This window comes from Hypanus sabinus, unplaced genomic scaffold, assembly GCF_030144855.1.
Source record: "Hypanus sabinus isolate sHypSab1 unplaced genomic scaffold, sHypSab1.hap1 scaffold_326, whole genome shotgun sequence".
In the NCBI taxonomy this organism is placed as follows: Eukaryota; Metazoa; Chordata; class Chondrichthyes; order Myliobatiformes; family Dasyatidae; genus Hypanus; species Hypanus sabinus.
In genome coordinates this window covers 318,272-341,710 of record NW_026781233.1, presented here as the reverse complement: position 1 = coordinate 341,710, position 23,439 = coordinate 318,272, and the positions used below count along the sequence as shown (strand labels likewise).

General features: G+C 45.0%; 1 protein-coding gene across 1 annotated transcript in view; it reads right to left on the bottom strand.

The window, feature by feature from the left end:
• Nucleotides 1-21,261, bottom strand: part of LOC132388454 (probable G-protein coupled receptor 139) — a 51,154-nt gene extending 29,893 nt beyond the window's left edge. Inside the window, exons 1-2 of the mRNA XM_059960803.1 lie at nucleotides 21,108-21,261; nucleotides 18,839-19,293 (exon numbers count right to left, since the gene is read on the bottom strand). Of these exons, the coding sequence (XP_059816786.1) occupies nucleotides 18,839-19,293; nucleotides 21,108-21,183 (531 nt within the window). The 5' untranslated portion in view covers nucleotides 21,184-21,261. The remainder of the gene's footprint in view (nucleotides 1-18,838; nucleotides 19,294-21,107) is intronic.
• Between the last annotated feature and the right edge of the window lie 2,178 nt (nucleotides 21,262-23,439).

Sequence of the window (23,439 nt, the reverse complement as noted above, 5' to 3'; positions counted from 1 at the left end):
TTACAGATATGCGGTGTGATGTAGGGGTTGCAATGGCTTTGTTACGTGCCCCATAACGGGTTAAAAGAACCAGCAGAAATGGAACACACCTGATATTGTAACAAGAAATACTATTTATTACTATCTACGTAATTAAGGGAGATTAAGGGAGCTAGGGCTTCACTCTTTGGAGAGAAGGAGGATGAGTGGAGACATGATAAAGGTGTACAAGATATTAAGAGGAATAGATGGAGTGGGCAGCCAGCACCTCTTCCCCAGGGCACCACTGCTCAGTACAAGAGGACATGGCTTTTAGGTAAGGGGAGGGAAGTTCAAGTGTGATATTAGGGGAAAGTTTTTTTACTCAGAGAGAGGTTGGTGCGTGGAATGCACTGCCTGAGTCAGTGGTGGAGGCAGATACACTACCGAAGTTTAAGAGACTACTAGACAGTTATATGGAGGAACTTAATGTGGGTGGGGGTGTTACATGGGAGGCAGGGTTTGAGGGTCGGCACAACATTGTGGGCCGAAGGGCTTGTAATGTGTTGTACTATTCTATGTTCTATGTAATATAGTAATATAAAACCAGATAAACCGAACAGGTTAGTAGAGTTTATGCATACACAAGTGTGTAAATATAAAACCCCAAAATCTTCAGGTTTAGGTTGTAAATGATACATTCTAACGATGGTATAGGAATGACGTCTGTTCAGTTCTTGAAGTTAAGTTGAGTAGAACTGAGGAGAGAGAGCGAGAGGTGATTTGTTTTCCAGTAAGCCGATGCCGTCGAACTTTCCGTTGTCCTCCGAAGTCCTGTTAAGGTCACCGACTGTGATCACACAAAAGGGCACCGTTTCCACGCGGTAAAGCTATCAACACAGTCCAGGGTTAAACACACCGAGAGCATTCCACCCGTCACCCCTTTTCCACACTGCGAGCAAAACCCATACTTTAGTGGACAGCCAAAGCTCAACCAGTGTCTATTTCTTCTGTATTTCTGTCCTTGTCTTCCATGTGTCCTGTGTGTCTGTGTGAAAAGCCAGCTGACCTTGTTTATATCTCAAACATGCTGAACGCCAGCTGCCCATTATATATCCCCGCCCTTCCGTAACCATGGAGACTCACGAGCTGTTCGGTGCTCTCTCTCACTCTCTCTCTCTCTCTCTCTCTCTCTCTCTCTCTCTCTCCTCTCTCTCTCTCTCTCTCTCTCTCTCTCTCCTCTCTCTCTCTCTCTCTCTCTCTCTCTCTCTCTCTCTCTTCTCTCTTAAAGGCACATTTCATATTGAATAATCCTTAGGTTCTCGTCACACCTCCTTACTGTTGGGGAAAAATTTTGATCAAGGAGCAAAATTTTTGTCTAACAGTAGAGTACAGAATATAACGCAATACGTATCTGATTAACATGCAGCAGACTAGAGAAGCATATAAAAATACTAGTTTCTATCTCATTCTTAAACTTAACCTCCAGACAATCAATCCACCATGTTATTGTCTTCACCCCTTCACATAACTTTGCTACAAAACCAAATCCTGTTATCTTCAAACTAGCATTTGATCACCCATTTTCTCATTTCCGCTTCATCACAGAACAATTAACCATCACGTGATCAGCTCCAACTGCGCTTTCAAGGACGGCCTGAACTTTATCCTGCACAGGTGCTAACTCCTCACTCATGTTTTCTAAACCAAGCCCATTCGCTGAACTTCGAAAGGAAGTCCTTTCTTCCAAACAAGTCATTAATTGTATCTCTAAGATCTTTAGTTCTAAATGTTTCCATAAGAACACCTGTATATGGCTTCTCTTGTTCAAAACAACACTTCCCTTTGTTTCGAGAAGTCTCCGAACCCTGACTCTCCAATTCACAAACTTTAACAACATCACCAAGGTGCTTATCGTTAAATTCCAAAATATAGTTAATCAAATCAACGTATACTGTCTCCGCATCTGAGAGAGCTGGTTCTGTCAGCAAAGTCAAAGGTCTTGAAAACATCGTAGACTTCAGATGTACTTTGTTCAAAAGTCCAGAGACAGCACCCTTCTCAATAGCTTCAATAACAGTCAGCTCACCAGTGTTCATCTCATCACAAAACATTTTAAATCACTGTCTACTCAAGTGACTGAGAATCCTCAATTTTCCACTGGTACGAAGGCTAACCCGTTATTCACTGAACCAAGGCCACATCTGACACAAAATAACTGAATTCCTTTTCAACCGGGTCAAACACCTCAGACGTTAACTGTGTTTCAACACAAAGTTCAGTACCCTGTGAATTCACAAGATGCTTCTACAAACTGAACACAGGCAATCTAGCCAACCTCCTCTTCTGCGCTTTCATTACCAGTCCCAATTTCAAATTCCAGTTCACCCTGAAATAACCCAGCTACTCTCTTTGTGGCACTCATTCAGGAAAAACTTATACTCATGGGTTTAAAGCCAACTCGCCTGCTGACTCTCAGCCACTTTATCATCAACCATTTTAATTTTTCTAACCGACGCTGAAACTCAGCGTCAGTAGGTTTACTTTCAACAGCATTTCCCATACATCCTCTTCAAACGTTCCTTGCATATAAATTACTCTGCTACTAACGGTTGTATTATCGAAATTCTCATTCTAGTGTTCACCTTAAGTTTTAACTTATGAATAATTCCCAACCGCACATCTCTTTTAGCATCTTCTCATACTTCAGGGGATGGTTCCACAGAAACCTACCAAGCACAATCTCCATTGCAGCTGATTTTCCACTCCAGGAAATCAAAAGAGTTATTCTACAATAAGATCAACCACTAATCACTCAATTAAGACCCCAACATATTTAGAATGGCTCCAAGCATCTAATTTTCATTTCCTGGACGAGCCCCCAATTTGGCCACGTATCCCGTAACGGGTTAAAAGATCCATCAGAAATAGAACAAACTGGTGTCTGGTTTTAGAAACATTGAGCATAGAATAGTACATCACGGTACAGGCCCTTCGGCCCACAATGTTGTGCCGACTCTTAAACCCTGCCGCACAACATCAATTGTAAGCCCAGATCCCTCTTGTCCCCCCACACTGCCAAATTTCCTGACATTTACTTTGTACCCTATCTTGTAGGTTGTTCTTCCAAAGTCTGCCACCTCACACTTCTCCGTGTTGAACACCATCTGCCACTTCTCAGCCCACTTCTACCTTTTTGTTTGATTCCAGTAAACCAATCTTCGATCCATGCCAGCATCTTTCCTGTAATACCTCGAGTTGTGATCTTGTTTGGCAGACTCATGTGCAGCAAGTCGATAAAAACCATCTGAAAATCCTAGAAAAAAACATCCACTGCCTCTCCTTTGTCTATTCTGCTTGTTATTTTGTCAAACAATTCTAAGAGATTTATCAGGTAATATATACCCTTGAAGAAAACCATGCTGAATTTGGCTTACTTTAGCATGCGCAATGTACTCCGAAAATCATCCTTAATGGAATCCAAGCACTGTCTGACTATCTGTTCTACAATTTCCTTTCTTCTGCCTCCCTTCCTTCTGAAAGAGTGTGGTGACATTTGTAACTTCCTAGTTTGGTAGAAACATTCCAAAATCAAGAAAGATTATTACTCATTCTTTAACAGAAACATGAGGGGGAGCGTCTTCACTCAGAGGAGGTGAGAATATGGAATGTGCTGCCAGAGCCAGTGGCAGGGTCGATTTTCAACATTTCAGAGAAGTTCGGATGGGTATATCTATGGGAGGGAATGGATGACTATTGTCCCGTTAGAATTTGCTGGAACCAGGCAGATTAATGGCTTGACACAGACTAGACAGGCCGAATGGCATTGTCCTGAGTTGTCATGTTCCATGACTCCAATACCTTCACAAACCCTTCAGCTACCTGTTTCTGAGCCCTGGGGTGTACATTATCAGGTCCAGGATTCTTATCTACCTCCAGGCGTTCCAGTTTCCAAAGCACTTTTTTCACATTAGTAATGGCATCTACACTCACTTCTGTCCACAATACTCTTGGATTATTGACTTTTTTGAAAAAGGAGATGTTAAGTCAGAGTAAGAAGTGTAGTGGGCAGGGGAGGAAGAATAACAAGGAGGTACTTCATCAGTGAAACTGGGAGAAGGAAAAAAAATCCTCCTCAGGTTATGTTTTTCTTAACGAAACCATAATTGTGCACTGTTTGCCGGCATGTTTAAAACCAATACAAAATGCACACCACTAAACTTAAATGAGAGCACAATCCAGAAGCATGAAGAAATGGTCACTCGGGAAGATCAAGTGAACCACTCATGTCCGTCCATAAAAGACATCCCAGCAACTTGAGCACACAATTTCCTAGCAAACTGAGAATCAGTGTGCTTCGAGCTAGCTGCTCGAACTACGAAACAGTCGATCGTTCCATCATCAAAGGTAGAAGAATTAATTAAATAGTAGAACTATATTCTAGCGTTATAAACATGAACTTTAGTCAGGATCAGTGCAGAGCAAAGTTATGAAAGTTGCAATAGAGCTGGTAGTTTATGAACCAGATCATCCAGATACAATACAACTGAGAAATTAATATTAAACATAAGACTAAAGACGTGGGAGCAGAGTTCGGTTATCGAGTTTGCTCTGCCATTTCATCATGGCTGGTCCAATGTTCCTCACAGACCCAAACTCCGGCTTTCTCCCTGTATCCCGTCATGTCCTGAAAAGTCATAAATCTCTCAACCTGTCTGAAATATGCACAAAGTCTTGGCCTCTACAGCTGCCTGTGGCAACGAATTCCACAGATTCACCACACTCTGGCTGAACTCATCAACGTTACAAATGGACGACCCCCTATTCAGAAAATATCTCCTCTGGTCCCAGGCACTCCCACCCATAGGACACGGCCCCTCCTCATCGAGCCCATCGAGGACATACGATAGATTTAAATTGTATCACCCATCAAATTCTCTTCATATGACAAGGTATTCAACCCTGGAATCATTTTCACAAACTTCTGTTAAACTCACTCAAGGGTTAGCCCATCCTTTCTAAGATCAGGGGCCCAAAACTGCTTACAATCTCTAAGTGAGCTGTCGTGCCTTCTACAGTTCATGGCTTGTCTGTAGAGACCACGTGAGGTCCTCGATGATGCGGATGCTGAGGAACTTAAAGCTGTTCACCCTCTCAAACTCAGATCAATTGATGTCAAGAGGAGTTATCCCGTCTCCATTCCTCCTGTAGTCCACAACAACCAGCTCCATTGTTTTTGCGACAATGCGGGAGAGGTTCCTTATTTGATGTCATTGTGTCAGAGAGATAACTTTTTCCCTGTTGGTCACTACTTTATTTTTTGAGATTAGTCGAATCAATATAGTGTCGTCGGCAAATTTAATAAACAGATTGGAGAGACGCAGGCATGGGCCGAAACGGGCTGTGTGTGTGTGTGTGTGTGTGTGCGCGCGCGTGTGTGTGTGTGTGTGTGTGTGTGCGCGCGCGTGTCTGTGTGTGTGTGTGTGTGAGAGAGAGAGAGAGAGAGAGAGAGAGAGAGAGAGAGAGAGAGAGAGAGGGGCAAAAATGATGAAGGAGGAAGTGGGAGGCGTGTGAGACTAGAGGAAGACGAAGACTTTTCAGGGACAAACAATGGCGATCAGGATAGTTGCGAGAGGGAGAAGAGAGGGACACTGGAGGAAGGAAGGAAAAGACTGGGATAGACGCCAGGGCTGGAGAACGAGTAGCGGGAGAGAGACTGGGAGGAGAGATTAGGAACCAGCCTGGTAGAGGTGGGGGCGAAACTACGGTTTAGAGAGAGAGAGAGACAGAGAGAGAGAGAGAGAGAGAGAGAGAGAGAGAGAGAGAGAGAGAGAGAGAGAGAGAGAGAGAGAGAGAGAGAGAGAGAGAGAGAGAGAGAGAGAGAGAGAGAAAGAGAGAGACGGCAGACCAAGTGTCGGAGATAGAGACAGGGTGCCTGGGGGCTGTGAGAGAGAGATTGGGTTGAGGAAGTGTGCGGCTTTGTGAGTCAGTGAAAAGGCTTCTGCTCGTTAAGAATTTAGAAGGCTTCCTTTACGCAGGACATTATGGGATTGCACTCCCACTATTGTACAGTGAAACATCCACTTATTTTCCATCAGGCTGACTCCTCCTTCGCAGTCATCCTGAATCCATAACTTCCAACATGTATTGCGATCTCCCTTCCCAATCGGTCTTCGCCAGCATCACCTTCCCTTCTTCTTCCCACAATAACCACTTCCTTGACGCCTTGCCTCTCCTACCTGACCCTCACTCCCGCTCTCTCCTACACTCCACCGAGATAGCCCTAACTGCCCTGTGCAGCGCCCCTTGTAGTTCTCGGACGGAACGACCTCTGAGTGATCCATGCAGTCCGTGAACACAGCCGGCCTTCTGTCCCGTCAGCTGGTTGGAGCCGCAGCTGGAGCTCAGTGGAGGCTGCAGGCGTGCCCAAGAGGAATCTTCCCCTCCCTGAGCGAGAAGCTGGTGCGGGCCGTAGTCCCCCATACCTCGGAGCATCCGGCTCCTAACTCACTCTCCTCTTCGAAAGGAAGACCCCGGGTGCCTAGCCTCCTGCGACCCAGAATGCCAGCAGCCTCCAGCCTAGCATTTTAGGCCTGAGGCATGCTTCTGTCCCAAGTGCAAACGGATCTAACCTGGAGGGACCTTCCCTGGACTACGTACAGATGAGCCTCTCTTCCATTTCGTGCCCTGAAGGGGCAGGGTCGAGGGTAACCATTCACCTCAACCTCTACAGAAGGTATTCAATAGCCTTAAGGAGAACTCCAAAGCAGTGTAGATGTATGGAAGAAGAGGATGGTTACAGTGAGAGTAGGTCCGGTCAGGGGTAGCAGATGAATCGTGCGCGTTGAGGCGGGGGAGGAATGGCAGTTCCTTAATGAAAACTTTCCATCAGTAATCACAAGTGAGAGGGACCTTGACGTTTGTGAGGACAACGTTGAACGGGCTGATGTGCGATATGGTGAGGTTATGAGAGAGGATGTACTGCAACTTAAAAAAAAACGCTTGGACAGATAAGTCCTCTTGTATGGTCGCGCTGAACTCCGAGAAGCGGGAGGAAGAGATTGCTGCACCTATTGCGATGATCTTTGCGTCATCACTGGCCGCAGAGTCGGCATCAGTGGATTGGAGCGGGAAAGGGATCAAAGATAACTCTGTAAATTACAGCCCAGTGTGTCCTACTTCAATGCTGGGCAAACTATTGGAGAGGATTCTTAGAAACTGGAATCTGTTACGAGGATCTGGACAGGCGTAACCTGGTTAGGGAGGATGAGTGCGGCTTTGTGCGGGGCAGGTCATGCCTCGCGAGCCTGGCTGAATTCTCTGAGGTGGAGGCAAAGCACGTTGATAAAGATAGAGAAGTTGATATGGTGTAACTGGACTTTAACATGGCAGTTAGTACAGTTAACCAGAGTAGGAACTTTCAGAGCGTTAAAAGACTTGTTATCCAGGAAGGTTGGCTGGTAGATTCATAACTGACGCCCACAGAAGGCAGAGGATTGTTGTGGGTGGAGCGTTTTCTCCCTGGATGCTTGCGATCAGTGGGGTCCTGCAGAGATCCGAATTCTAGACTGAATTGCACGTCACGGGTATGAGGTGGTCAGGTCATTCACAGGCAGAGGTCAGTTTCCTGCCAAACCGGCCATGTGTGCGCTGGAAAACGTTGTTCTACAAACTGCCCACAGCCGTCGCTAATTTCCCGAGGACACGCTCCCTTTTTGATCACAGGTCTCTGGGATATCGCTGTGGATAATTTACAGTATTTGGAGGAATATGTGGTGTATTTTATTGAAAAACATGTCAGCTGTCACTGTGAATTCCATCACTCGAAGTCCCAGGATGACTGGAACGAACGAAAGAAAAGAATGAACGAATGTTCCCCTTTAATAAAGACGTGTTCTCCATTCCCCCCCCCAAAAAAAAACTCCCTCCCTCAATTTCAGAAGTGAATGTGCTTCGTCAAATGTTACAAAATAAATCCACATCAAGATGAATGGCTACATTCAAAGCAACACAGATATAAAAAAAGTCCTATTTAAATAGCAAGGTATCATGGAAAATAACATGGAAAATTCACATCATATATTGTTTTAAAGTAAATAGATTGCAATATCCCTTGAGGAGTCAAATTAATGACACGGGGACAGTGAGTAAAAATAGTTTAACGTAAGTGTTTGTGCAGTTGGTTGTCACTAATGTCCCTGACGTGATAGCCACGCTAATTGCCTCAGTGGAATTGCTCTCACCTCAATAAAAGTCTGCTTAACCGATCACCAGTCCATCTGAGCAGCTCAAACTTTCCGTACAACTGAACACTGCTTCTGACGGAATATGGGATATCCAGCGATTTACTACATCGCGGCCATTTACTATCCCACACTTGTAGCGGTTGCTGTCCCCGGTAAGATGCCGGAGCTGGTTACTTTATGTATGGTGCCGTCGTTACTCTGCTGCGGTATCCACACTGTTACTGAGCACAGATGCTACCGTCGGCTGAATTGTTTTATTTTTTATTTTCGTACATTGATCGAAGTGATTTTTCTGTCAATTATGTTCGTGCCGAGATTGACATTGTTTCAGAGTTTCACCTCGCTAGGCTTTCTGACGTGATGCTGGTCTCTGCTTTTCTATGTCGGAGTCTCTATCAGTGCATACACTCCGACCTTATAACAACGTGGCAGCTTATTTAAATGACGGTCCCGTCTACTTTCAACACGTAGGTCAGTTCTTACATAAGTCACTAAATGATGAATTGTGTTTTGCAACTTTTGATTCCACTTTGTCACCGCTGCAAACTCTTCAGCTCCTTCACCCCTAGTAATGGAAATGGTGTTGTTTACTGTGGTGATCGACTGCTCACCGGTCCGTGAGTCGTGGAACTCGGATGCCTCGCTCTAAGCTGTGGGAAAGTCGCCAATCCACTGACACTCGTCCTCCAGCCGGAGTGCAGCGACGGAGACCGCACACTATGGACTCTTTCCACTTCCAAACAGACCATCTCCATGGAGTCATTCAGAGAGTTGCTGTTGACCATATATCTATCCTTCTTTCCAATTTCTTATGTTAATTTAATGGCGATTGTGAGGTTAATTTACCGTTACCTGGCTCGAATGGCCTCAACGGATCTAATGGTAGTTATTGTTTAGTAGAACAGACATTCAAAATCTACATTTATTCAAATTATTGTTCCATTTTTTTTTCCAATTTATTGCAGTTAACTTAATGGCGATTGTGACTCTATCTCGGGGAAAATGCGGACTCTCCAAATGCATCACCCGTTACCTGGTTGGAATGGCAACAGCTGATCTGATGGTGATTATCGTTTTTGCTTTAGTGGAACAGACCAACAATATCTACCTTTATTCCAGATCCCTGCTCCTCACTCCTGTATGCGCTCTGACACTTATACTTGTCGGTGTAGGGACGGACTGTTCTGTTTGGTTCACCGTCACTTTTACCTTCGATCGCTTTATCGCAATATGTTGCCGAAAGCTGCGGGAGCGATACTGCACCGAGAGAACAGCAACGGTGGTTATCGTGACCGTGCTTATAGTGAGTTGCGGGAGATGTGTCCCGTATTACTTTGCCATTGAACCTTACGTCATCATTGACAACACGCCGTGGCGTTGCACCGCCACATATGAATACGCCACTTCACCCGTGTGGAAAGGATACGAATTACTGATCAATATTTTAACACCATTGCTACCAATCGGCTTAATCCTGGTGTTTAACGGGTTAACCATAAGACATATCGTTGTGGCAAATAGAGACCGCAGAAAGCTTCGGCACAGCAGCGACAATCAGAAAGATGCCGAGGTGGAAAAACGCAGAAAATCGATGATTTTGTTGTTTTCTATATCTGCTAATTTCATATTATTTTGGATGCCCAATGTAGTCCATTCCCTGAAATGGCAAGTGCAAAACTATTTTTACGAGGACAGATATTTGAATTCCCCGGTATACATCCTACAGCAATTTGCGTACATGTTGCAAATTCTCAGCATGTGCACCAATACTTGTATCTATACACTGACACAGAGGAAATTCAGAGAAGAGCTGAGGAATGGAATGAAGTATGTGTTTACATTAAATGGCCATCTATGTAGATAACACCCGTGTTTATGGCAATTCAGCGGAGTTTTCAAATAAAGCCTTTTTACAATGAAGAGGTTCGGCAATAATGTCATAAATTTAAACATTCATATACCTGGTCATCCGGAAATTGCAGATTTGGCGGAAGATTACTGACTTCATACATTTCAGGTAGGTAACAGTACAAACGCTCAATGCTGCTGGCGCGATTGTTACATTGGCGGAATTATGTTCCAAACTATCACAGACGCTCGACTGTCACAAGGGCAGGGATGGCTTCAGGACTTTCGGGATTTTAGATGTTGCAAAATGGACAGGGTCGGGTAACAAATTGTAAAGGGAGTGCGATGGGAAACCAGGGATAGCATCGCAGCTGCAGAAAGGGAGGACAACGTGGAGCGTTCGTTTGTTAACAGACTGTGAGACGAACACTGAAACAAGATCACTACATTTGGAATATTCTATACAGCCGCCACTCTGACACAAAAAAAAACAAAAAAGATACTGCAGCGAGAACAGTGTGGAACCGATCGGGAAGCGGGCCTTGGATAGGGCAGATCTTCCTGACATTTACCTTGCATATGGTAAGGACCAGGGAGCATGGAATGTATTTAATTGGGGGTCTGCGATGTATGGTGCTACCTGGCAGGAACTTGGGAACGTCCAGTGGGAAATGATGCACTCTGGGAAATGCAGAGCAGATATGTGAAGATTGTTTCGGGAGCAGTAGAGGTTTGTCTCTTTGTCGCAGAGCAAGGATATCATAAAGTAACCCTGGGTGACAATAAATTTGGAACAACTCGTCAAGGGAAGAAAGAAAGGTACTTAAGATTTGGGGGAAAGAGTCAGGTAGGGTTATGGAAGTTCACAATATACACAGGAGAGAATTTAATAATGGATTTAGAAAAGTTAGAAAGAGGCTTGAGAAGAATTTTACGAGTTGCACTCAGAAGAACAGGAGTATGGAGTACAAGGAGGCGGTGAAGCTCCTCACTGAATTCATTGATCAATGTGAACACACCGTCAAAAGGCAGATATGCTCGAACGTGCCGACGCTGAGAAAGACATTGCGCTGGAAACATGGAAAACATTATGACAGATGATTCCCCGCTGCCTGAAGGGATACAGTCCAGGTAATTTGGGAAGGGAATCGAAGACTTTGCTGAACTTCTAGACAGGATATTTGTGTTTTCTCTGACCACGGAAATAGAGCTAGAAGATTAGAAGGTGGCAAATGTTATTCATTTGTTGAAACAAGATAATAGGGATAGTCGTTGGAAGTACAGAGCTGTGAGTCTTTCATCAGTAGTGGGTAAACTATTGTAGAGGATTATTGAAGATGGAATTTATGAGTATTTGGAGAAACCTCGTCTGGCTGTGGAGAAGCAACATGGCTCTTTGAGAGGTATGTTGTCCTATATGAGCCAGATTGAATTATTTGTAAAAGTCAAAATAAATCAAGCAGAAGAATCTAAATAGTCGATATAGGTGTATTAATTCAGAGAGTCGGGGGCATGGGATCTAGGAAATCCTGTGTTGATTCAGAATTGGCTTCCTAACAGAAACAGATGATGTAGTAGATGGAATGAATACTGGTTGGAAGACAGCGGGCAGCCGCGCACCGCTAGGAGGGTAACTAGGAAGGTAACAGCAGATTCCGAAAGTTGTAAAATTTTAAGACTTTAGCCCGTCAGGTGCGTGAGGAATTATTCAAACTGCCTACTCACATCGACCCGCACACGGACCCTGCACATCCATTAACCCTCAAGCATGTACTTATCTAATCATCTCTTAAACGTTGACATCGGAAACTCGTTGGTAGCACTGTCTACGGTCTGTTGACCCTCTGATTGAAGAAGTTTCCCCTCATGTTTCACTCAAACATTTCACATTTCAGCGTTCTCCCATGATCTCCAGTTACATTCTCGCTCAGTATCAGTAGAGAAAGTCCGCTTGCATTTAAACTCTCTATCTGCCTGATAATGTAGCATACCTCTATCAAATCTCCCCTCAGTCTTCTACCCGCTCGGAAATAAAGTGCTGACATACGTAATCTTTCCTTTCAATTCAATGCAATCAGTCCCGGCAATAGCAGTGTAATATTTTTTTTCTGTATTCTTTCAAACGTATTTACATCTTTCCTGTAGGTGGTTGAGTCCAGCCGCACACAATATTCCAAATTAGGCCCCAGTAAAGTCCTAAACAACATCAACATAACATCCTCACTCCTGTACTCAATACTTCGGCTTATGAAGTCAAACGTGGGAAAAGCCTCTTTTTTTACGACCCTTTTTAACTCTGCCGCAACCGTCATTGAATTATGGACCTGCATTCCCAGATTCGTTTGTTCTATCGTACTCCTTAGTGCCCTATTTCTCATTGTGTCAGACCGACCCTGGCTAGTCCTCACAAAGTCCAACATCTAACCCTTGTCTGGGCTAATTCAGATCGGCCATTTTTCAGCCCACCTCTGCAGCTGGTCCAGATCCCGCCTCCTGCTCCGGTAGTCTTCCTCGCTGTGGACTACACCCAGAGTGTTGGTGTCGTCGGCAAATTTGCTGATCCAGTTAACGACAACATTATCGAAATTGTTGATATAGATTAAAAATAACAACGTACACAGCAACAATCCCTGCGGCACTCCTCTTGTCACTGGGCTCCAATCAGAGAGACAACCATCCATTACCACACTCTAGTTTCCCCAAGATAGCCAATGGCTAATCCAATTTACTACTTCATCGTGAAAACCAGTCCCGACTGAAACATCCCGAGCATTTTCCCATACGGAACCTTGCAAATTGATTGCTGAGGTCCCTGTTAGACGGCATCCACTGCCTGGCCGTCAGCGCCATTCCTGGTCACAATCTCGTACAGCTTTGTAAGTTTCGTTAGACATGACCCACAACGCACGGGCCCATAGTGACTATCGCGATTGTTCCTGTTTATCCAGATACTTTCCTTCATACCCCATGACCAGCGTAGTTTGAACACAGAGGACAATTCCTCATTTCGTACTACTTGACGAGTCCCTTCCGAGCAAGACTATCATTATCATCCTGTGGCCGTCACGGATATTTATGGCCTATTGTTGTTAAATAATCCTGGAATATTATCAGGCGCGTTGAGAATAGTCTGGAAAGGAAGGCTTCGTAGCTTTAAATAATGAATCGAGTGGACTTAAATAGTGAGATGTGGTACAATAGACAGAGAATAGAACAGATAATATTACAGCACAGTACAGCTCTTCGTCTCACGAGGTTCTGCCAGACTTTCAACTAATTCAAACTGACACATCCCCGCTTCAACTGAATTAGAATTAGAACCAGATTTTATATCAGACATACGTCGTGAAATTTGTTACCTTTACGGTAACAGTACAATTAATCTCCCGCCCGATGGTAACACTGTGTAGAGGGCAAGTCCTGTTGGTGGGCAACATTCGTGATGGACACCACTGTTACAAAAATCATCCGTTGTGTTAATGATCAGTGAGGTACAGAGAATCTACATTTACCAACAAGCAATTTTTATTATTTCAACTATAAAACACGTAGGTTCAGAGGCCATCTTCACACCACGACACTCCCTGAACAGTCAATGAAGAGAAAATGTATTATCCGGGAAAGGAGTCGACTCTGGCCAGAGAGACGGGAGAGAGGGATTGGGGAGAAAGAGACGGGGACAGAGACCGGTGAGGTAGCGAAAGAAAGAAGAGGGTAGAGAAAGGCCGAGGGAGGCGAGGGATCTGGTATGGAGAGAGATCGGGGTTTGAGGAAAGATTTTAGATGAGGAGAGAGTTCGGAGTCGGGAGTTTGTTCTCGCTAGAAAGCGGGAGGGGGATAGCCGTCAATGGAGTTAGAGGGAGGAATGGTTGGATACTGGTGGCCGGAGGGGTTGTAGAGTCGGGTGGATACAGAGGGGCGGGAGATTATAAGAGTTGGGGTGGGAAATAGACACTGGGGTTTGACAGAGAGAGACTGGGATGAGGTAGGGAAGTGTGTATGAGAATACTGCACATAAATGCACTAAGCGATTAGAGGACATTCCTTCTTGTGGGCATTCTGGGATTACAGTGCTTCCATTCTATAGACCCACTGAAACAAGCAACCCGTGCCATCTCGCTGACCTCTCCCACCCCGCCCGTTTGACCCGAATCCTTCCCAAACCGATCTCCCTTTCCTCAACCAGTCTTTGCGATATTCAGCCTCCCTTCCCGTCTCTGTGACCACAAAACACTGCTGCTGTAAAGAAAGCGCAGAGTGGTATGATGAAACTCTTATACTGAGTCATGTTTGTAACGGAACATTCTGGGCAATTTACAGTGTGGGAGCGATGCACCGAACCCACCCAGCGACGAAAAATACGGACTCTAGAAAGCCCACGCGGAGACAGCGCCTAGTACGCACAAAAGGTTCAATGACAATGGAGCGTTGAACTCTATTTTGTTTCAGGATTTAAATTTTGTTAATTTCATTAAAGAACAGACTTCGCTTTTCTTTTCAACTAACTCAACGGAAGAAATTTCCAGTGGGACACTATGGGATACCTTTAAAATATATATTCGAAAAATATATTTCACACTCTGCTGGATTGAAAAAGAAAAACGAATTAACAGTGAAATACGTGTATTGGTTGATAAAATTAAAGAAATTGATAAACAAAATATATTCTGTTGCTCCCAATCTGCAGCTTTATAAAGAGAGAATTGAACTTCAGTTGCAAAATAGTTTGTTGTTAACATCACTGATTAAAAATCAATTACTTAAAACGAGTAGTTTTTTAGCTACATGGTGATAAATCTGGTAAATTATTTGCTAACCAATTGATAGCTGCTTTGGCGAAACGTCAGATTAACAACGTTCCTAGACGGGATGTTATGTTGATGGTTGATTATGATGAAATTAATAAAAGTTTTAAATAATTGTATACCAATTTATATCAATCAGAATTTCCCAATGATCCTGCCATAATGAATGAGTTTTTAAGGAAACTTTGTATTCCGAAATTACCAGCCGATGACCTTTTAGCATTAGATGCACCCATTACTGAAGAGGAAATAAAGAAAGCAATGTTTTTGATGAACTCTGGTAAAGCACTTGGCCCGGACGGGTATACTGCTGAATATTAAAAAACTTTTTGAGATTTACTTTCTCCATGGTTACGTATAATTTTTAGAGAGGCTTTATTTATAAGTGAATTACCACAATCCTTTTATGAAGCATCTAATTACTTAATTCCTAAAAAAAGTAAAGATCCCACTGAATATGCATCATGCAGACCTATATCTTTGTTGTATGTGGATTCTAAAATATTTTCCAACATATTAGCAATTAGATTAGAGAAGGTCTTGTCTCAAATTACCTCCGAGGATCAGACAGGATTTATTAAAATCGTTATTCACATTTTAACGTTAGGAGGTTAATGAACATTGCATACACTACTTCATCTAATACTCCAGAATGTGTTATTTGGCTTAACGCCGAGAAGGCTTTTGACAGGCTTGAATGGGAATATTTATTTAATACACTTGAGAAATTTAATTTTACCCCAATATTTATATCTTAGTTAAAGTTGATATATCATACAGGTTTGGCTGCTCTATTTACCAATAACCAGAAATCCCCCCTTTCAGGCTTTTTCGAGGTACTAGACAGGGTTGCATTTTTAGCCCTTTACTATTTGTTATTGCCCTAGAGAACTTGGCAATCGCACTTCGTGATTCACCCAATATATTTGGCATTATTCGTGGGAATTGCACTCATGAAGTCTCACTATATGCAGATGACGGTTGTTCATCGGCACCTAGCGCACAACGGAGAAGTGACTGTCACTTCGTATAATACACAAGAGTGGAATTGTTCGAATATTCCGTGGGGCCACTTGTGTGTTGACCCTTGCCTGGGTATGTTGTGTGGTAGCCAATGGAAGACGATATTCCTGTGACAGGTCACATTTGGTGATAATTCGTGTGTGGATTCGGAGCGACTCGACGGGCATGATCTATGGTGACCGTTATCTCGTTTAACCAGCGTGGAACCTGTGGTGTTCGGCGTGAATCAGCCACTTTCTACATTCCACTCTGCATAACAAAAGAAAAACCCAGCCACTCCGCGCCAAGATAAGTGTTCTAACGTTTTACTGAAGTTTAACTCTGTCTCTCCGTACTAAGAAGAGTTTTGTCCGCTGTTTCTTTCTCGATGCTCCAAGTTAAGATAAATTCTGTCCGACGTCTCCTGCATACCTGCTCTCCCTTCTGTTTTTCGTTCAAGTCTGCATCCTAAACAAATCTCCGTGTCTGTGCCCTGCACTTGGGTTCGCCTCATTCGTTGCAACAAGCACATCATTTTCGTTATCATCTACACACTTAATCTTTTCAGTCCACTGCAAGTCATATCTACTATTGTCAAGATCATTCTTCTTTCCGTACTCAAAACTGAAGCAAAGTATTCATTAAGTACCTTTGTTATCTCCTCCTGTTCTCTACACACTTCTCCACCGTCACAATTGACTGGTACTATTCTCTCACTTCATACTTTTGTTCTTCACATACTTTTAAACCGCCTTGTGTTTCTCCTTAATACTGCTCCTAAAGGCCTTCTCAGGGCACCTCAGGCTCTCGTAACTTCGTTCCTAATCTCGATCCTGCAAGCATTAAAGTCTAGTTCAATATCATTTCCTGGTTTTTTGAACATTTCGTAAGCATTTCATTCTCTTTCTGTCAGTCTCTGCTACAGAGTGAGATTGCGGGATTAATTCCGTATTTGACAGAAGCTATGAGAGCGTGGGTTTCATTCTGTATCTGTCGGTCTCTGCTGCAGCGTGAGAGTGTGTGTTTCATTCTGTATCTGTCAGTCATTGTTACAATGTGAGAGTGTGGGCTTCATTCTGTATCTCTCAGTCTCTGTTACAGTATGAGAGTGTGGGGTTCATTCTGCATCTGTCAGTCTCTGTTACAGTGTGAGAGTGTGGGTTTCATTCTGTACCTGTCAGTTTCTGTTACAGTGTGAGAGTGTGGGTTTCATTCTGTATTTGTCAGTCTCTGCTACAGTGTGAGAGTGTGGGTTTCATTCTGTATCTGTCAGTCTCTGTTACAGTATGAGAGTGTGGGTTTCATTCTGTATCTGTCAGTCTCTGTTACAGTGTGAGAGTGTGGGTTTCATTCTGTATTTGGGGGGAGAACATCACCAGACCTCCTTTCGTACTATTTATTTATTTTGTAATTTAGTGTAATTCTGTATCTATTCCCTACACTGGTGCTGTTAGAAAAGAACAACTTGTCTAACAAGTAACGTTAATATGAATCAGAACGTTTAAAGGAGAGCTGCGTTGCAAGTAGATTTTTTTTCGTACCAGTAGTGATGAGTGTCTGGAATGAATGCAAAAAAAGGTCACTGACGCCGATGTGATAGAGACTATTACATACCACGTGAACATGTGGAGAACAGAGTGATGTGTACCTTTCCTGGACAAATGGGATTGGTTTAGTAGGCATGTAATTACCAGTTTAAAGATTCAGAACAACGCAGTGAAATACGGCCTGTGCCCGTGTTGTACCACTCAGCATGTTTGATGGCCCCCACCGGAAGCTCCTGATTAACCCATAATGGCGCGGTAAGAACTCACGACTTCTGTTGCCAGGACTGGAGGACTCGAGACAGAAGGAAAGCAGATGATGACTGTGCACAGATCCCTAAACTGAGGGTGATTAACACTGATTCTCCCCTCTGCCACTACAGGCCCCACAGGCACGGTGCGATGTAAAGGGAGACAAATAACAGAAATTGTTCATAAGTGATACTGTTCGACATAATTCACAGGCACCGTCATTGAACTGTGTTTGCTTTAAAATGCTGTTCTTGACGTATTAACGGGAGCGGAAGGCGACTGCTTTTGATTTGCTTGTAATGGAAGGAAGTGGATGAGGGTTTTGTTAAATACATAAAGTGACTCAGATACGTGTTATTCATAAATTCCTACATGCCTTCAGTGGCTGTAAACTACAGCCCCACAATGCACTGCGTACTGACTGTAAAGCTACGGAAATGCATGTGAGTTTCCTCCCTTACACCAACACCAGCCACACGTCACTGTAGGTAGTACAGAAACAAGACTGGTCATTCCACTGGGGCTGTATTATAGATCCCAGTAGTCAGCCGGAACTTGGCCTGTCACTGTCCAGGTAAGCTAAATCCCTGTTATTTTCAATCGTTACCATTTAGTTGCTGCCAGTCGATGGGACGTTACGCCCGGGAGTAACACCTGTGGAATCAGGCAGTGAATGTGAGGAGCTGGAGCCCGGACTGAAGACACCGCGGCCACCTCTGTATTGTGCTCAGTGCGCGGCTTTATTCATGAACTGAAGCACCGAGGCGACCGGATATTTCACCGCGCTGATCACCTGCTCCCTGAATTTCGACTGAGTCACCGCGTAAATAAATGTGTTCGTGCAGCAGCTGAAATTCCTCAGCAAAACTCCGACGCGGTGGAAGATCCATTCAGAATCATTGAAATACCTGAATCCTATTCCTTTGATCTCATAATACATGAAATTTACAACGTTCGTCATCCACAGGAGGATGAAGCTGCCGGAGAGGGTGAAGAGTAAAACCACAGACCTCCTCCGGCTCTCCATCTCCGGGTCACTACGATTCTCCTGGTTTCTCTGACCCCTCAGCCCCTTACGGACGCGACTGGCCGCTAAAATGTGCCTGACTGTCAGAGCGTTGAGCAGCAGAATCACAGCGAAAGGGATGAACGGGGTTAAAACCGTATCGAGCCAACCATCTACTCTCCACCACGGGTCACTGGAGATATAGTCCATGATTTTACAGAACCACGGTACATTGTCGATTATCTCTCTGGGTTCCCATAAGAAATAGCGGGTAATGTTTTTCAGACAGCACAGTACGGAAGTTGTTGTTAGAATCACAGCCGCAGTTTTCCCGGTGCAATATTTTGTTTTCAGCTTCTGACAGCAAATCGCTACAAAGCGATCAACAGTGAAAGCGACGGTGAACCAGACAGAACAGTATGTGGCAATGAACCTCAATACCTCCATAACCCTGCACACAGGTGTAATGCTGAGAAAAGTCCACGGTAAGTATTTATATATGATTCGATATAAAAAGACCTCGATGACTACGGTGAGCAGATCCCCCGCTGCCATGGCCACCAGGTAGCGAGTGGTGCAGGTGGAGAGGCCGCACTTTCCCCGGGACAGGATCGCAATCGCCACTAAATTCACTGCAGGGAGAGAGAGAAACGAACAGACACCGTGCGTTATTAAAGACATCCGCCGGGAATGGACACGGGTTCACGTTTCAGCCAACGGTCAGGCGTTGAACGACTGCGCACCCAACACTAAACACGGGTCACACTGTCTCTGACCTGCCTTCCTCAGTGTGGAGATGAGACGATTTGTGGGAAATCACCAGGACCAACAACGATCAATGCTAATCCCGATTCCAGTCCCTGATGGGGTCCGTTGCACTGATTTAACTGTGACTGAGCAGGCCTCTGGAAACATAATCGGACGGGGCCGAACAGCGAAGCAAACACACAAAACGCTGAAGGAATTCTACAATCGCTGCAATCATGGAATTGAACAAACACTCAAACGGTTTCAGACCGGGGTCAGAGCGACAGCAGGAACAACTTAGTAACCAGGTGCTGACTGGCTCCATTACTGTATTAAATGCACAGCGCAGTTCAATTCGATAACACACATTAGTAGCTCCGTGGACACTGGTTCGGGTGAGCAGATCCAAATTTTAACTAACAAGCTGTAAGATCTGACTGTGACAGACTTCACAGGGAGACGCGAACCACAGGACCAGGGATTCACTCTGATCAATAACACAGAAACAGTGAACTTCAGAATGTAGACTTCTTCCAGTCACACCGTCACGGAGAGCTGCCCCTCTCCAGGAGTGGTACAACTCTGGAGACGGTGCCACTGAAGTCCTGCTACTCACCCCTTCCGCAGAGCTGCCGGTCCTCAACACTGCGCAAAGCCCCACTAAATACCTCCCAGATACCCCTTTCCGGCGGGCTGCCCCTCTCCAGGACTGGTACAACTCTGGAGACGGTGCCACTGAAGTCCTGCTACTCACCCCTTCCGTAGATCTGCCTGTCCTCAACACTGCGCAAAGCCCCACTAAATACCTTTCAGATACCCCTTTCCGGAGTGCTGCCCCTCTCCAGGACTGGTACAACTCTGGAGACGGTGCCACTGAAGTCCTGCTACTCACCCCTTCCGTAGATCTGCCTGTCCTCAACACTGCACAAAGCCCCACTAAATACCTCCCAGATACCCCTTTCCGGAGGGCTGCCTGTTCAATACACCGGGACAACTCTGGAGACGGTCCCACTAAAACTCTTTCCTGCAGAGCTGCCTTTCGGCAGCACTGACACAACTCAATGCAAAGTCCCAATGAATTACTCGCACATATCCCTTCCTTGAGAACCGTCTGCCTAATTCTTTGCGACAGGTCTGGACAAGATCCCATTAAAACCCTCCAAGTTACACCTTCCCAGAAAGCTGTCCGTCCCCAGCACTGGGACAACTCCGGAAAAGGTGGCATTAAAGGACCATGTATTCACTCTGATCAACAACAGAAGCAGGCAACATCTCAGTGTAAATCTCTCCCAGTCAAACATCCCGGACAGCTAACCGTCCCCAGCACTGGGACAACTCTGAACAAGGACCATGTATTCACTCTGATCAACATCTCAGAAACAGACAATACCTCAATGTAAATCTCTCCCAGTCACACATCCCGGACAGCTGCCCATCCCCAGCACTGGCACCGCTCTGGGTAATGTTCCATCAAAGGTAAGTACAAAGTTCGAGTCGATCCCGTGAGCTGGGGAGAAGCTGAGTTTTTAGTTTCGTTTAAATATGAAAAAAAAATCAGAATATTGAATTTACAGGATCGATATCACTGGCGGATATTTGTGCAATGATGATCAAGTTCGAGGATTGGAACATGATCATTATCAGGTTCACATCTGTTAACTCACAGAAATACAAATCAGGAATCGCTCCGCTCACTCACCAGGAGCTCCAATGACGGCAATGAACACTCTCAACATTTTATCCGCACTCAAGTACCTATCCAACATTGAAGACATCTTCTCTGTCCAGTGATTTGCCCCCTTGTGCTCCAGGCGATCTCTCGGAATGAAATGTTCAGGCGGCACATGCCTGGGGTTTTAATACCATTTGGTGAGTCCACAGGGACAGATTTCAAAAGTTGTAAAAATAAAGATATGTTAATTATTTACAATCCGATTACGTCAGACAAGTGCAATCCCCGCGGAGACTGTTTGTGAGTAATTTTGGAATTCATTGTGAAACTGCAAACAATGAAACTGTGATGGTACTAAACTGCGAGAGGCATTCTTCCAGCAAAGGGCTTTTGTTTCAAACACCATCTGACCCAACTCTCCACCCCATGATGTGTCGGTGTGACTTTTGGCCATCGGTTGAGGAGATCAACTGAGAGTGAAACGGCAATTCCGCTCTGATTCTTCACCAGTTGTAATCACAATACTTCCCTCTGTAACCTCATCTCTTACTCCCGATCACCAATAACTAAAGCACGTTTGCGTGATTTGTTCCAAACTTTGCCACGAGTCAAAAATATGTTTAGTTTTATCACCATTGAGGGAAATGTATCCTCCGAGGGAGGAAACGTTGGAGCCTGCTGATCGTCTCACTCCTACATTGGACAGAAAAAGGTAAAGAGCAGAAACAGTCCCTTCGGCCCACAGTCTGCGCCGGATCCTACCTACCGACACGTCAGCAGTCTGCCTACAGTCCCTGCTTCTCCTGACCTCACAACAGTAATCTTGTATTTCTGTCTTCTCTGTTCTCAGAGTTTTTTGAACGTCTGTGTTCACCACTTGAATCCTACAACTTGCCTAAATCTTACAAGCTGTCATATCAAGTACTCTGGACTTCCACTCTAAATGTGAAGATTATAGGAACCATTTATCAGGCACAAACATATTGAACTAAATTACATCATTGTCGCTGGTGGGGTTGGTTTTGTTTACCTTTAAATGACCGTTTCCCCAGGTATATAAATTCTTGACGTATTTCCTGTGTTGGAGTCTCTACCGAGAGTGTGTCCTGCAACTTTTCCATTTGCTTCAGAGAGTTAGTCATCCGGGGGCCCCGAACGATGGCCATCAAACTCTGCAGTCTCACAGAGGTGACTGGGTGTCTAAGAACACAACGGGGAGATGGAGTGGAGACGCGGATAAGGAAGTACATGTGTGTGTGTGTGTGTGTGTGTGTGTGTGTGTGTGTGTGTGTGTGTGTGTGTGTGTGTGTGTGTGTGTGTGTGTGGTATTTGCACACAGGGTATGTGTGAAGCGTCTAGCGTATTAGTGTAGTAGCGCTTGTAGTTAGTGCATGTTGCATGCTGTATGCCGCATAGTGCTCATTGCTTGCTACTCTCTGTTTACAGCTATTGCCAGTCTCCAGCCTTCCTAATAGAGGGTGAAAAGAGGAGCCGAGTGTGTATTCCTCCTCCTGCCAGTGCAGAGCCTCTCACCACCAAGACTCCTGTAGTGCCTCCTCGGGGCCACACACGGAAACTGGGTCTCTTATGGTCCCAGGCTGCACTACTGGGGATCTCGGAGCATCAGTGGGCCCTAGTGACGTGGCGTGCAGACCCACCATTGAGTGGACACGCCCTGGCACCCGTCAACCACTGTCCCAGCTATGGCCTTGTGGTAAGTCTGTTGAGTCAAGGATCAGGGAGCACACCCTGGCGGAAAAGCAATGCGCTGGCGGCGCGCAATAGGCGGGCCTAAACAGACCAAGGACCTGGCAGACTCCTGCAGCCAAGATGTGGGACCGATTATCCTGGGATCACCATTGTCACCGGGATTTACCTCGTCATGGTGAAGATCGTGATACTGGGGGTGGGGCAACCCCTGTGGCACTGTAATATCTTCCTTGCGCAGGTCTCCACCACGGTGAACAATACATGGACTTTACATAATGCTGACGTCTGACGGCGATGGGGCGTCTGGCAACGGCAGCAGGTACGAATGGACTGGGAGCTCCTAGTCAGAACCCTGTACGGTGGCGACACAGTGTATTTGGTCGCTAACAGCTGGGACTGAGTGGCAGCTCTTTTCGGCAGACCCCTGTGCGACTGAGCGGCTCTATTGAGGGACTGCTCTGCTCACCCTAATTCGGGAAGGGCCGAGAAAAGGTGGCCTAAAAATTGCCCATTCAATCACTCAGCTCGATGGGTTACCGCTCCTATCGGGCTATTCCAGCACTGCGGTCGAAATAAGAAACAATGCAACCTGAAACTGGCAACATGGAATGAAAGGACTCCCCTGGACGCGGATGGCATCTCTGACAAA